The sequence below is a fragment of the Struthio camelus genome, chromosome Z, assembly GCF_040807025.1.
Source record: "Struthio camelus isolate bStrCam1 chromosome Z, bStrCam1.hap1, whole genome shotgun sequence".
Classification (NCBI taxonomy): domain Eukaryota; kingdom Metazoa; phylum Chordata; class Aves; order Struthioniformes; family Struthionidae; genus Struthio; species Struthio camelus.
The window spans coordinates 65,551,954-65,568,513 of NC_090982.1; the positions used below are offsets into that span (position 1 = coordinate 65,551,954).

The 16,560-nt window shown below is 34.5% G+C and overlaps 1 protein-coding gene across 2 annotated transcripts in view; it reads left to right on the top strand.

Annotated features, from left to right (window-relative positions):
• Positions 1 to 16,560, top strand: part of LOC104146880 (A disintegrin and metalloproteinase with thrombospondin motifs 6) — a 165,207-nt gene that overhangs the window by 85,651 nt on the left and 62,996 nt on the right. For both annotated transcript variants that reach the window (XM_009679158.2, XM_068927517.1), the window contains 2 exons: positions 5,191 to 5,332; positions 16,167 to 16,274. In XM_009679158.2, the coding sequence (XP_009677453.1) occupies positions 5,191 to 5,332; positions 16,167 to 16,274 (250 nt within the window). The remainder of the gene's footprint in view (positions 1 to 5,190; positions 5,333 to 16,166; positions 16,275 to 16,560) is intronic.

The following is a 16,560-nucleotide window of genomic DNA, read 5'->3' on the forward strand; positions in this document are numbered from 1 at the left end:
AATCCTCAAAAATAGTTTACAGGAAAAATGAATGAACTCTGAAAATACTGTATATGATATAAAACCAACCATTTTAAATTTCATTCTGTGCAGCATATATATCCTTATATATGTAAGTAGCATTCAAGTTTCATTATACGCAAAATGTATTTATACAGTGTGCCATGCAGATCCTTAGACTTTAAAGAAGGGAACTTTTCACTTACAGTTCTTTATTCAGTTACTTTTATGTTTGTAGTAACAAAATTTGGATGATTTCTGGAATCATAGTTGCTTAATCTTGTCTGAGTCAGATAGGAGAGTGTGTTACAAGAAGCCAGATTGCCAATTCTGTCTTTCAAAGGCTGATTGTCTTTTGTAGAGGAAGGGAGAAGAAAGAAGAGTCTTCAAATAAGTAAGATTTAACACAGGAAATTCTTGGAGAGTCTCTAGGATTGCCATACAGCAGGATTTGGATCTCAAAGACGAGACCTTTCTAACCCTGGAAAAAGGAGCCAGACTACCTGGGTCCAAGCAAGTGCATATAGAGAATATCGAATATCTTGCAATGCCTGTGTTTCAGGTATCATCTGGGCCTTAGATCTTGGACGTACAAATGGATATGCAAGATAAATAAAAGATACTTACAGATTTGCCTCATATGCTGCCTATGGCAGATTAGCTAATCCCACGATACTCCAGAAATCTAAAGTAACTTTTAAAAAGCACAAGCTAAGACTAGTCTTGTAAGATAAGGTCACATCAATTGTATCTAAATTCTTTATCCCCCTCTCCAAATGACTGGAGAAAATTTACTATTCGCTGTTGATTGACCTGTACTTCAGGTTATAATTTGCCTGTTTTCTTTTACTTTAAAGCTTACTAGAGGATTTTTTTAGCCAACTGCTATTTTGATAAAAAGGATACATTCCCATTTATTGTAGATTCTTAAACTTCAAGAGTCAGTATTTTGTTTAAAATGCTCCCCAATTGAAAAAAGAGAACCAATTTCTATAAATGTGAGCTTGTGATATGGTTTTGAATGTTGACTTGGCAAGTTTAGAGTCTTTGTCTACCTTTTGGGTTATTTAAATGTAAATAAATTTTAAGGAGCCAAACCAGCAGCAAGTTCCCACTGCCTTTTTTGTAGGAATATTTGATGAAATTAACAAAAAACCTATGGATCCTAAACCTAAAACCTAAACGGATCCTATGTTTTATAGCTTAATGTCTCCCAAACTCATAAGGCCAGATACCTTGATGGACTAACAGACTTTTCCTAATATGGCTCCTGAATAAGTATTCAGAAGAGAAAAAGAACACTTTGGGCTGTAGATCCTATGGTGGAGAGAAAACATCATTAAAAAAATAGCAAGTTTTTTACTACCAGACAAAAGAAAAATTGATAATTACAACAGTGTTGTAGAAAATTGAAGAGTCTTTGGGATGAAGTAGATAATCAGTCATAGTGTCAGGCCTGCATAAAAGGTTGGAAACAAATATAAATTATCATCAGAGATAGAGATTCCTAAATCCCTATCGATATTTGAATTCCCCTAAAGTTCAAGAATGTTTGTATTCAGTAATCCTATTCTGACTTGTTTTAAATTTAAATATATCACCTTAAATCACACTTGCAGTACTTACGTCCTGATTCCACAAATATTTATGCATTGTTATCTTTAGACCAGTGAGCAGTCTCAAGAGTTTATTCCTTAATGTGAAGTTTAAATGTAAAGTTTAACCCATATAAGAATATATGCTGCTACTCACTAAAAATCAGTTTTTACTCAGAAAAAATAATGTAATAAGTATGAGGTAAGGATTCTGATAGGAGCCAAATGTTATATGTGCGCATACTAATAATACATGTTTTTATATGCATGTGTGGATATATAATGCACAATATTTATAGTTAATATATTTTACTAGCGGTATATGTGACAATAATTCAAAAGATAAATGTAATATAACTTAAATGAAATTTCCCACATTTTTATCGGTAATTCTGTAATAGAATTAAAGATATTATATTTACTATCTATCTGTATGTTTGTACAGCTATAATAGAGTGTTATAAGTATTTAGAGTACATTTAATATATGATTGTTAGTCATAGTTTGCATTGTGTTCCTCCTCGTTATTACAAATGAGCCAATTTTGTAATATGTAAAACCTACTTTCAGTGTCAGTATTCTGGGATATTTTCCTCAACCATTGAAGGAGTTATCTTCTACTGTGTACGTTGCTGAGAGATTTGGGAATAGATGCATTGTAATAGGAGCACAAACAATGAAAGATCTACATGCATAGCTTTTGCATTTTCCCTTTGAAGCCTTGACTATAAAAGTGGTGCATGCACAGATGCCTTGATCTGTCATTTAGCTTCGTGAGGATTATCTACTCCCTCTCAAAAAATATTAATGCCCTCATGGGGATATCCTGCAAGATCTTCTGACTTTATGTGTGCTTCCTGCATAAGATAAAATCACAAAGTGCAAAACTGATTGCAAGGAAAAACTTTCTAAAATTGCAGAGATGAAGGTACTGGGGCAGTCTTTTCCTTCTCGTTATCTTTTTTACATCTACACAATGTTTGTTTTGTTTTTTCACTTTCATGAAACTTTGGTGATAACTATTGAATCCAAGTTTAGAAAGTGCTCCAATAGCTTCATTCAGCAGGCACCTTTTGGCTTCATTCTCTTAGATTTAGCAGAAATCTTTTCTGAAGTGTCTGGGTTTTGCATTGGTGGAGTGAAGAGAAAGGGAGAAAATCAGGGACATAAACTCAAGAGTATTACACCATTCCTGAGTCCAGCATAAATTTTCTGGAAGGGTTAAAAAGATCCTCAGTCTGTGTTAATTTTTTGTGCACAGATTTGGTGAAACCTTTGATTGCCAATGGGAAGTCCCTGGTTTCGTGACGCTGTTTCATAGCACTTGCTAATTATTTTCCAAAATACTTCAGTTCACACAGTACAGTATCAGGTGCTTATGCTAAGTTTGTAAAATGTGTCAATTTTGTCCAAGTACCTCGAGAGAAATAATAGAACTGAAGCAGAAAGAAAAAGAGAGACAAATTTTCAGTCTGGGAGATGGTAGTGTAATATAGTCGGTAAGTGAATGACCACTTACTAGTCATTTTCTTGCTTTTTTTACTACTATAACAATATTTCATTTTAATGAAAATGGTGTCCTTAGAGCAGAGCAGGCATTTTTTTTCCTACAAAGATTTTGACTCCATTATATGAAATTAGCATTAAATATCTATTTCTGCAATTTTATGTCTTGTAGAGTAGGTATAGAATTAAATTTAGGGATTCGGTGCATTTAAAAGTTTTAAGATCTGATTCTGTAATCTAATCTGTGCCGGGATCCACATGCCTATGGAGAAAGTCACCAAAGACAATGAGAGTTTTTAAATGTTGTGTCCTTGCCTACCTGTTTACAGGAATCATAGTTTACAGACCAAACTCTGCACTACTGGATTCTGTGGAAATATTCCTGTCATGTACAATACTAGCTGGAGCTGTTGTCAAATGCTAAACTTTTCACTGCTTGTTTAAGCAAAGTTCCTATTTGCAGTTTGGTCTGAACAATGCAGAATTACTTCCATATTGCAATTATTGATGTGTACTCTTTGCACACAAGTTCAGTGCTGACATACTTAGATTCCAAAGAACGTAGGATAGTTTCCCAACTTTTACCATTTAAAAAAATACATATTTAGAAGAGTAAAAATTGGAATAAAGGGGAAAGTATGTTTTTTTCCTGAATCACACATTTGATATTTTAAATTGCAACACATTTTCAACATGATTTCAACATGATTTCAACATGTTTTATGCCCTGATTTTAGGAAAAAATTATACAAGAGAATAACATTAAGTTCATCGGCATTAGTAAATGAATATCGTAATTTTGGGGTATTTACCTGATGATTGCCTTGGTTGCTATATTACTTCTTCTGAAACGGCTAGGGGTTTTTTGTTTGTTTATTTGTTTTTCCAAAGGATTTATTGTGATAATTAGAAGAAATGAATAAAATAGGGTTAAAATTGAAAATACAAAGTATATGGTTAAAGGGGGCTTTTTACTCTTATTATCTGCAAATGAAAAGTATCGAAAACTAGAGCTATCCAAAATAACAGTGTAGAACATTCACTTGTGAAATTATGTTCTTTTGGCAAGGTGCATGGAAAAGATTTGGAAAAAAACCATAAGTGCTGGCAAAATTTGTAGGAATGTTGGAAAAAATTTAAACTGTTGGCATAAGAATTCTTTAAACAACCTCACTTATTCACATGTAAAATGAAAGTAAAAAAGCATCTGTCCTCTTCTATGCGCACTGACTAAATAAAACTGAATAATTACATTTAGCAAAATGTAAAGCTTTCTAAACAAAAGAAATCTGTCTGCCTTTAGCTTTGTTTATTTGCACTACTTCATTAAAATATCAAATTTGAACGTGGGCATATTTTGAAAGAACAATGATTATAAAAGAATATGAACTTTTTAAAAGATGCTGATAGTTAAAATAGGAAATTTTGAAGACTAAATATTATTAGTGCAATGGAAAAGATTTTGGGTCTATACAAATGTAGGTAAATTTAAAGATCCTGGACAATTTTCACCACTGTAACTATTTTGTTCGCTCAAATAGAAGAATGCCTGTTAAGGTCCTGATCCTGTAAACACTTAGGTGTGTTGAAATTTAAATATTTGTGCTTTTATATAAGCCAATTGAGCTTCTCATTATCCATAAGATTATAAAGTACTTAGCTGTTGAAGGATTGAAAGGGTTGTTAAGAATTATAAACTTCATCTTTTAAATTTGCTTGATTTGTTTGTTTTCCGTTCTGTGACCAAAAGTAGTTATTCTTCAGTGAACACAAATAGGAAACTTAAAAATGAAAATCAGTCTTGTGTGGCTCAGAAATTACCGTACTTTACAAGGATGATATATGAAATCTATTTCACAATCTAAAATGAGCATTTTTGTTTAATAATAATAATGAAAAACTATTTTGAGCTCTTAATTCCCTCTAATTATATTTTTTATCATGGGTGTATCATTTTACTGTTTGTTTATTGCAATCGTATTTGTTTCACACCCAGTGGTATTAAAAGTAAGAACTAGATACATGATATCATTACTGTGATTAACAGTCAATAGAATTCCTAATTCCTTTGGTCCTTTATGTTGAACAGTTCAGGCCGTGGTACTTGCCTTGATAATGAGCCTCCCAAGCGTGACTTTCTTTATCCAGCTGTGGCCCCAGGTCAGGTGTATGATGCTGATGAACAGTGTCGCTTCCAGTATGGAGCAACATCCCGCCAATGTAAATATGGGGTAAGAAGTCTTAATCCTTATGCTGAGTGTTCTGCTTAGTCATATGTATATATTCCTTCATAAATAAACCTTTAGTTAGATGCAGTAGTGGGTTACAGATTTCCTGTAGTATTCTGTCTAGTCCTATAGTACTTTGTATAGTGTAAGCGAAGGATAAATTTTAATTTTTATGCTGCATCTTTTGCTTGAGTCATTTGTGTGTGCGGTACTCCAAAATGTGTGGGTAACAGTGAGTTGGAGAAACATTTCCTAATGTTAGGAAAAAAGAGCCCGTAACACTTCTATTGCTCCTTGTAAAGTGTATTACAAAATTCTCACTGATTTTAGTTAAATGATGTCAGGTCCATCTTGTATTAGTCTTGAAACAAAACATGAAGTCTGTTGTGTTGGCTTTAACTTTTCAATTTAAAGCTACGTCTTGAAGTTACTTTTGTACTTGCATTGATTTGCCAGGTCCCTTTGTTTTTACTTTTTTTTTTTTTTTTTTTGGCATTGAGGTCATTGTTTCTCACATTGTTCATATCTCTTACTGAAAAGAATGATTGGTTATGGGAACAGAGGAACATGATGCTAGATAGCTGAAAAGAATATTGAAGAGCTGAGTACTGAGTAGCAAAGTTTTGGTTGCTAGTTTGCTAGTACCAGCGTGCAATATTTGAGTTAAAGGAATTTTACAGTAGAAATAAAAACCTGCACACTGATATTTAGGCCACTTATGCAATACATTTCAAAGTATTTTATTGAAGAAAATTTTGCCCAAAGTATCTAGTAAAAGGATGCATTGTTACGCTTGTCATCAAATTATCAGCTGAGACTAAATTAAGTAAACCTTTAAAATATGTCTAGTGGGTTAGAAATGTATAGTTCTAGTAATATTTTAAATATTAGGTTTTTCAAATAAACCAATGCAATCATTGAATTTGTTCTAATCACTTTTCTAAAGGTTAAATTTAAAGGAAATCCATATTTAATATCCCTGGGGTGATAAATGCAGTATTATTCTTCGGATGGCTCTTTGGCAGATCTTATTGTGCGAAGGATTTAAAAGCTGTATGTAGTTGGCTGAGTAGCTCACTGGGTCTTCTATTCTTGATCTCCCATCAAACTTCTTTTGGCCTTTATTATTCCTCTTTAAGATCTCACTTTTCACCCCGGTTCTTTCAAGGCCCTGTTCTCTGTCACTACATCTAAGGCATACTCTTCTTTTTTCCTTTTTCTTACAAATTCTCACCACACACGCTATTTTCAGACTAAGGAAATCTGCAGGTATTTAATCCATTATTTTTGGAGTTATGCTGTGTTTTAAATTATACTGGAAAGTTAATAGTGTGCAAAACCTGGCTTTTCCGCATGTATATGATTTTTTCAAACTCTGTTAAGCTATATAATCATTATTGTGATGATCAAACTGCACAGCACAGTTTTATTTTTAAAACAGTATCTTGACCTTAAAAATGCAAACAATTAGAAGTAATTAAGATTTAGGTAATTTTGGCTTTATGCTGTTTGCTTTCTTTTTATGTTGAGGTTTTTGTTAGGACTGCCTTATAGTTACAAAAAAGAGGCTGAAACTGACCTGAGATACAGTTGAAAGCCCAGTCCTCTGAATGGATGTGGTGTACTGTATTCCACCAGTGTGCCATGGAGCATGACTTAAAAATATGTTTTTTTGTGAGATGCTTAATAACAGTGTTCAGATTGTATATATAACATGATTGGAAAAGTATGGTAATATTCAATATAAGAAATTATTTACATTTAAAATATTGTCTACATTTAAAATATTACCTGACATAGCCATAATGCTCTGAAAATGCCATCATGATGATTATGATGGCACATATATCAAGTGATAACTTTGAAAAGCAGAAAATAATTATTTGCAAGTTGATAGTGCAGATGGAAAATATTCAAACAAGAAAGACCTACTCATGTGAGAAAGGGTTTTTAAAACTGAATAGTGGAACTAGGTCTAAATACCCAGAAAGCTGAATGTTCCGTTCAGTACCTTACCAAAGGTTCAGTACTCTGGATGTTCCTGTTCGGTGCAGTACTAACAACAAAATGCTATAATAGTTTGTTGATCTCACTCTAACAAATATATGTGCAACTATGAACAGACAGACCTAATGAAGATCCCTAATTAACAGTGAAACATAATAGGTACACTGAACTCTTGTTAGCAGTCAGCTGCCTCTGTATTGAAGTGCCTGGTACGAAAGAGGCACTGCAGTTTTTCCAACATGGGGTTTAGTGACGCAAAAGGAAGGAAATTCTAAAACAAAGGGAAATCTGAGAGAGAATTAGTTGCCCTCTTCCTTACTTACATACTTTACCGATTTGTGATGGTGAGACATGACAAGAGAAATGGTTGAACTCTCAAGTCAGAAAGACCAAAAAAAAATTGCAAGTTTTATTTGGGCTCTGGTATAACTATTTAGATTCAGTATTTTTTAGATTTTAGTGTTTTAGACTTAGTCCTTTTAGTATTTTAGACCCAGTATTTTTAAAGCGAGAGAATTGTGATGCTCTTTCTACCTTAAAATTCTGTCCTAATGTGTAAGTCCTTTAGAAAAAGTACCTCTTCCAGCCATCCAATTTTGATGATAATCTGTGTTCATTGCCGTTTCTCCTGTATTTCCTCATCTATTCCCTCTGTCTATTTCAACTGTTTGTTGCTTTTGATCATAAATTAGGACCTAATCCTGTAAAGAATTTTGCACATTTAAGTACATGAAGCCTTCTTTCCCCCTTTAGGAACTTAAATACCTGGAGAGGTGTTTGAGGGATTAGGGCATCAGAATGCAAATACTGAAGAGGCTGCAAGGCTCGGCCTTTTTTATGTGTGCATAGTGAAAAGGAGCTTTGACCCTGCTACAACTACCCCTTGGTAGTTGTATGAGAATTACTGTTGGAACGAGACAAGCAGAAGTATTGCTGCTGTCGTTTGGATTTTCCTGTGTCGTTCAGCACATTAAGTCAAACAAGAATTTGAAGAGCTCAGATGTAGCTAAGTTATCAGTAAAACAATGTGTGTGTAGGCAGTGATCCTTGTAATGTCACATTTGCTTTGTTCTTTATGCTCTCCACCAAACCCTGATACAGTGACAATTTTAGGAAATTTAAATTAAGAAATTGCATTGCATTTTTAGGGTACACTTTCAGATTCAGGGGAGCATTAAACTTAAAACTTCCAGTAAGTCAAATTGTAACTGTGGAAATTTCACTATATGATATATATGCATAGCTTCTTCCTAAAGTCAATACATACTTTAAAGTATCTGACTGGCTTCAGTGCAGTGGGGGAGTTTGGGGTTATTAGAAGCCGTGCAAACAGTGCCAGTTCGAGTTCATTCATGTAGCTACAAGATATGCTACGTCTTTGCTAGGCTGACGCAGTGTGAATTCTCCTTTACTGGTTGTCAAGCATGTCTCAGTTCTTCTCTACTCTGTTTGTGTGCCAGTTCTCCTGATATCACAGAAACTTTCTCAATCTTTTTATTCAGGTGAGTGTAAGGAGAACTTTTTTCATTGACTCTTTCCTTCCTTAACCTCTTGAGCATCTGCTTACTAATAGGGCTGTTGGCTCTATCTGGGTTAACCTGGGAAAAAATTGAAGTCTTGACTTGGAATTTCTGTTTTATGAGTTTAAATAATATCTAGAATATGCTTGACTGTAACTTAGAGATTTTGTGGTTCAAAATAATGCTTTGCTTTAGAGCTGGTCCCCACATTCTTAGAACAGAGGCTAAAACCTCAGACATTTTAATAGCAGTTAATACATTATGCATATGGTTGATATTGCTCTGGTGCATTTTATGATCTTTGAAGCTGTTGGCTGCTAGCATGGGTTTCAGAGATAGTGCCTAACAATTCTTTGGCATATTTTGTTGCATTCTTTGCTTTTCAACCTGCAGTGGTATCAGTATATAATTTGAATAGATGCATAAGTGGACAAATTCTTTCCTTTGCGTACCTGACTACCTTCACTCAGATCAGCAGGAGCAATCTGTTCATATTTCACACTAGAGTTTAACACATCAGGTAATGTGTTTTAGCTGATGACAGGTAGCTCTCTTCTGTTGCCGGGTCTTATGTTTGCAATTAAGTTCTACGGCTAGTTTGCCAACTAAAATAGCTTTAAATTCAAAAGATCAGTTTATATACATGTCTTGTTAGTGCGTTTTGGAGAACAGATGAAGTTCAAGCTGTGAACTTTTCTGCTTATTACTGCTTATGAACAGGCAGAATGAGGATGTATTCTCACAATGAGGAGTCCCCCTACTGCCTTCAGTAGGTCCCATGCTTTTGTTGTCCCTGGGAAGCTTTTTATGAGTTATGGGGAATGCCCATAAGGCCAACTGCCATTAATGGAAAGTTACTGGGAAAGTGTTGACTACACAAATATACCTTCATTGCTTCATACCGTCACTGCTTCCTACTTTCAGAATAGTCTAACCAGATAGGTAGTGAGCTCAAATCCAGGACAATAAACAAATTTCTATACACAATTCTACAATATGTCTTCTAGGGCAAAATAGCCTGAAATTACAATTGACCCTTGTAATTAGGTGATGCAAATTTTAATGTTAGGGAATAGTACATTTTAATATAGTACATACTTTATAGAAACAGAATGATTACTGTTGCAGTAGCCTGAGCTGCCATTGCTTTCATGATACATTTATGCGATTTACTCCAGTTAAATAAAGGGAGGCATTTAATTTGACTTAGGGCTTTTAGGAAGGTGAAAGCAGATTCTGGAAGCCATTTTTCAAAAAGGAAAGAAAGGGAAAGCACTGGTCTATCTTCACCCCAAAAGTGCCAGTTCCCTTCTGTTCCCTCACCTTTTGATACTATGGATCATAGTGTGCATTCAGCTGAATCTGTACGTAATACTTCCTAACTCAATGAAAAGTGACTGCTTCCCCAGCTTCTTATCGCAGCTAAGTCTTTTTATACCTATTTTTTTTAGCAGAGCATAAGTAGTTCAATCAGAGATTGATTTATATTATGTTGCTCACAAAACGCTGTTAAAAGTTGTGTGGGCGAAGAGGGGAATTGACGATCCTGCCGTTGTGCTCTGTCATCTTTATCAGCCTCTCCAGCGTTCATTACTTTGTAAGGTCTTGCCTGTTGAGTGCAATACCTCCCATCACTATCATGCGGGCCTTTTGCATTTAGAATGATTAAATTTTCTGAGTTTCCTTCTATAAGGACTTGCATGATCATGCTGTTTGAAACACTTTCAGCTTTCTTTTTATAGTGAATTTTGTTCTCTCTCTCCCTCCCTCTCTCTCTCTTTCTCTCTTTTATTTTACTTTTTTGGTTAGATTTAGTATAGCCAAGGAAAATCCCAGAAGTTTTCCTCTATCTGAATCCTAAAGTGGTTTTACATCCTTTTTGTATCTTGATTCAATAAGTTCTCACAGAGCCGATACCATATACCAATTTCATACCACCATCCTTTCTTCTCTCCTACCATTGTCTTGTCTCTCTCTCTCTCTTTGCCTTCCTCTCTTTTGTGCTCTCTTTCTCTCTTTCCCTCTCTCTCTACCTCTTTCTTTTCCTTTCTCTCCCACCCCTCCTCGTGCATTGTCCCCCTCTCCTGCGCTCCTTCTCTCTCCCTTTTTAAAATGCACAGCAGAACATGCAGATGTTAAATGTAGATAACACAAAGGTACCTGGATCTTATAAAACTGTTTAAAAAGTAGGAGGGGAAGAGAGTGATCAAAGTGAGAGAAGTGCAGTAAGAATGGTAGGAACAACAATGACATTCTAGATACTGTTACGGGGTTTGGATAAAGATGGGATGTGTTGCATAGGTTTGAAAGGGAAGATACTACTTGTAGGTGAGTGACCTTGTGGGACTTCTCTAGTTTTCATAAGGTTCACATAAGCACCCAATATTTAGGAAAGTTTAATGGTAACATAATATGAATATATAACTTAAGAAGTATATTTCACGTTCCTTCAGCATGTTACGATTCATAACATGCTGCATCGCTTAATGAGCACTTGGTGGTGGAGCACTAAAATGGTAACTTTTGGGTGCTTATCTGAACTAAACCTGTCTTTGAACTTTCTGAAGTTCACCCATCACTATGATCACCCTTCTGGTTTTAAACTTGTTGCCATCAGTATTTCAGCAATGATGGTGAAAATATTCTAGGTAGATGCTTCTCAGATCTGAATTGTATATCACAATTTAAGTTAATTATTTTAATGCTCTATTCTGGCAAATGCTCATCAAGAGGTGCAGCATATTATGGTTCATACATGCTGAAGGAATGTAAATCCTGATTAAAATTTTTAAATTTTATGAAAAAAACCCTCCCAAATTGCCATAGTTTAATACATGTTGTAAATATATTTCCCATCTTAGTTTTTTAATATTATGGGCCAAACTGCTAACTTTTACTTGAGGCTTTTGTTAGTGTTTGAAACATTAAGAACAGCACAAGTGGGTATTTGCTCATATTACTGAGTTTGCATTGTGCTGTACTGTTACCATTTTATGATGATGATGGTATAGGATGCTTAGATGTTAAATAATTTGAAATGCCTATATGTAACTCTGCATGACACGACAGAAAGAGGCTCCATCATTGATAACACATAGGCAAAAAGAAGATAATTTGATTTGCTGTTTTTTTTCTCTAGATGGGTTCAGCTTTGTTTAATTTACTGCAAATACAAGCATCCGAATTCCAAACTGAAGTCATGGAGCCCTAAGATACACCGTTACAGGTTGTCATCTATCTTGTCTTGATCTTGTGAAAGGCCTCAGCTTCAGTTTATGTTTCTGGATTTTTAAAACACTTTCCCTTGTTTCCTTTAAAAATTAATAGTTACTAAATCCATACACTCACAGACTGACTTTGAGGTCATTGATAAATTTTCAGATTATTCTTCATTTTCTCAGTGTCAGTAAATTATTCACACAAACTTGATGTTGGAAAAGAATGTGGTAACCTCATCCTTTGTCCACCAGTGAAGGAAAGGCTGACCTAGAGAGTCACGTTATGTTGATTTGTGTGCCTGTGTGTGTGTGTGTGTGTGTGTGTGTGTGAGACAAGAAGCAGTATAGTTTCTAATAGTGGATCTGGACCTGACCTTTCCAGGGCAGTGCCTTGTGTGTTTTTCAGACTGGCTTATTAAAAACAGCTGCTTAGAGATGTTACTGATAGGATAGTGGTAATAAGAAAAAATCTTAAATCAATAACTGTGAATGCAAGGTAGTATCAGGCGTAGGGTTGATCTGGAGAAGAGAAAGTTTTGTGCACCTTAATAAGAATTTCTCCAACTTTCCAAAATCACCTGAAAATAAAGGAGACATTCAGCTATACTAATACCTGGTACAATTCCATTTAATTTAATAGACGAACAGCACAGATGGATTTTCCACTTCTTTTTAGATACCTACCTTGTTTTCAAATAACTGTTAATGTTATTTTTCATTTCATGTACAGGGTGATGGAGAACATACTGCAAATTCTACTCTTTTCTTTTAAATGCAATACACTAGGGGAAAGTAAATTATCTTTTTAATAAGTGTGATTATATGTAAACGATATCGTAAGAATACATTTTTATTTTTTTTCGTTTTTAATATAAATTATTTCTACAAAATGATACGTTATACTATTTTGGTTAATAAATCCTCAGTGTTTCCCATAGTTTTCCATGAAGAAGTATTCTGTTGGTTTTAGGTTATTGTATGTCATCATTCTCAGACAGGACTCCTTTCTGATTTAAGCAGAGAATTTTGCTTAATAAATATTAGTAGTGTGATACAGCCCAGAGTAATTTTACATTACTTTCATTTTGTCTTCATGGATTTACTGTGGCAAACTCCTTCTGAAATTAATGACTGAATAAGGACTACCAAGCCATGTCAGTAATAATACCTAGTTTATATGTGCTGCTTTTAATCTTGTCTCCCAAAGGAATTCAGGAAGAAGGAAAAATATTTTTCTCGTTTTATGGAGTAGGGAGGTGAGCTGACTTGCCTAAAATCATCCTGTAAACAGATGGATGCATAAAAGTTTTAGAGTGCTATATCCACTAATTCACACAGTTTGGCTGATTCCAAGTCTGGAATTACGAAGTGTGGGAGACATTACTTAAGTGAATTTGGAGGAGTGTAGTGCAGCAAAGCAGCTTGAGTATACAAAAGAAACGTTTCCTATTGACAATAAATTGTTAAATACTCTCTTTTTGTTGGCAATGAAATGCATGCTTTAATTATTACTTCCCCTCTTACGTTAATGTATAAAATGATGTACTTCCATAGACAAATGAAAAGTGAAAATCTGTAAGTAAACCCTGGAACACGAATAAGAATTCTGGATTCAAATCACCCTGAAATATAAATGTTTTCAAATTCCATACTGTGATCCACATCTGGCTTTTTGCTTGTGTCTTTGTATTGGACTGATTGAAATCTTTATTACCCAAGGCGCTTGAATTTTGGGCTTTTCAGAGCATTGATCCAAATTTTGCAGTGTTAGAACAGTTATTAATTTAAACATTTGAACCTGATTAGATGCAAAATAAACAGTGTAGTCACAAATAGATTTTTATCAGTCTAACACTTTCAATTACAGTTTAACAATATAAGCCACATGTGAAGTAAATCAGCAAGAAAATTAGATTAAAAAAGTAAGAAGGACAGGATTATGATAAGAGCACCTTATATTGTGTTTGAAAGAAAGCAATTTCAGATTTTCGTTTTGAAATCAATGCTAGTTTGAAGTTTGGATTCTTGATTGATTTAGATCCCATTTTAATTTAGATCTGAATTTTGAAGCAACTTAATGATTGTAACATTTATAAATTTTAATTAGAGAGTTTTCAATTGTATTTTTGACGTCTTCTGTGCTTTCCCTGTTCTTTGTGATTTTCTAAGTCATATATTTATTTGTGAATGAGTCTCTTTGTGAAGAAGATGTCATCTGAGTGGCAAAAGTGTTTTACACGGAAGTTTAAATAAGTAAATATTTATACTGTTTCAGTGAAAAATAAGTTATAATTTGAAAAGTAAGGTGGGTTCTACATTGACTTCAGGTATGATTTTAGACGTGGCAATATTTCTCTGAAGAAGAGGGTCAGGAATGTCAATTAATTTAATACATGATTCTCTTAAGTTTTTGTAGAGCCATCCACCAAATGGGAGTTGGTGCATGATTTAGTATAATTAAATAACCTAGACTAAATTGTCAGAAATGGGATGGAAATTCCGGAAAGCCGCAGTGCTCATTCTTCCTCATTTCAGACCATTCTAGTATGGTGTGTCTTTTCATGGATTTTTTTTTTAAAAGAAATCTTACTTTTATCAATAACGCAACTAAATACGCTGTTGCAATGTTGATGCTGATACAGTGCTCCCACTGATTTTAAACTCAGAGCAGAAGTCTACCTCTTGAATAATCACCATTGTTCAAAAAAGCTTGTACTGTTGAATTGTTACTGCAGCTATTAGTGAACGTGTTTAAACGCATTTCTATATGCAGTACAATGCAAGGAATGTGAATCTTAGGCTAAAACTTAAAGTTGCTACTGTTGAGATGCATAGAAGACACAGGCTAGGTGCAAGGTGCTCATTCATTTCCTCAGAGAAACAGTGAGTATTATTGTGGGGACCCAATAACTTTATTTTACTCACAGTGTCTTCTCCTTCTTGCTTTTTATGCAAAGGTTCAGCCACAGAATCTATACGAGAATCACTTGTAGAGTATGATTTCAAGCAGCCATTAAATAAAATGTAATGGTGGTGACTATCATAGCATGATTTTAAAGAGCTCTCTGAGTATGTGTCTTTCAAATTTCCAAAAATACTTTAAAAATAGAAAATATCTATAAGCAGGTTGTGAACTTCTTATTACAGATCTCAGAATAACATAACAAAGATTATCGTGCAAGTGAGTTGTTAAAACAACAAATAATCTCTGATTCCATTCTGCAAACATAGCCCAATCCAAGGGCAACTGAAGTGACTAGGAAGATTTCCAAAGTGTTCAGCCAGGTTTGGATCATGTCCCACATTACGAATTTCAATCCTAGATAGTTTTAATAATGAGCCTCTAATGTCAATAGAATTGGCTTAATTTAAATGAGAACTGTGCAAAAATAAGTGAGAAAATATTGTAGGGAAAGAGATTATTTGAAGAATTGTGCTTATGTAATACTGACAGTATAAGGAATTACGATAGTTCAATCATTTATGAAATATCACGTAAAATCTAAGAATTCTAAAGGAAATATTTTAGTATGTAACTTAGTACAAAATGCACATGCTCTGTTTTAGGTGGTGTTACAGAAGAGGAGTGCAAGTAGTCTGAGCTCAGAAGCTTCTTGGTTTAATTAATGGAAACTAAATGTTGCTGTTTCATATTGCAGAATTAATAGTATCCTTTTACCATGGAATGCTGAGGCAGATAAGTACAGAAAGGGCGATGCTACAGCACATCTGAAGGCTGTTTGTAAAACAGCACTGAAATATACCAAGCACATTATTAGCACTGTTCCAAAAAAAAAAAAAAAAAAAACCACCTATGACAAAACACCACTTCCATGGAAGCTGCGAATAGCACGTTTTTATAGTCTACAATTTGATACTTCCAGATGGCTTTTGGCAGAATATTCTTAGGTAAAATATGATGGCTTTGAAATTGCTCCAAAGTGTTTTGCAACCCTCTATGCATTTATTTCTCCAGCCCCATTTCTTATTGTCTCTGTTCAAAACAAATTTGTATTTTCATGTATGTGTATGAGGACTGGAAACAATTTTAAGCTGGTAATCTGAACAACTTGCTTCTGCCTTCTTTCCTAGGAAGTGTGTAGAGAGCTCTGGTGCCTCAGCAAAAGTAACCGCTGTGTTACCAACAGCATTCCAGCAGCTGAGGGTACTCTTTGCCAAACAGGGAGCATTGAAAAGGGGGTGAGTACAAATAATTTATTGTTTGAAGACTACAGAGAGAAATAAAGAACTAGGAAATGCAATTCCTTATAAGCCCTTGTAGGAGTGCAGAAAAGATGTATTAGTTCAGAATACATTCACCGCCCAATGCCTAACCTCCTGGAGTCCTACAGAATTTATTTCATGTTTACTTTTTAAAAGTAATTTAATAAAACATTTGTCCTTACTGTAGAATTCTAAAGCCTGGCTTGAAAACAAACTAAAGTGCTTTATGTTTTTTGAGTAACTGTTGTTAAAACTGTATTGA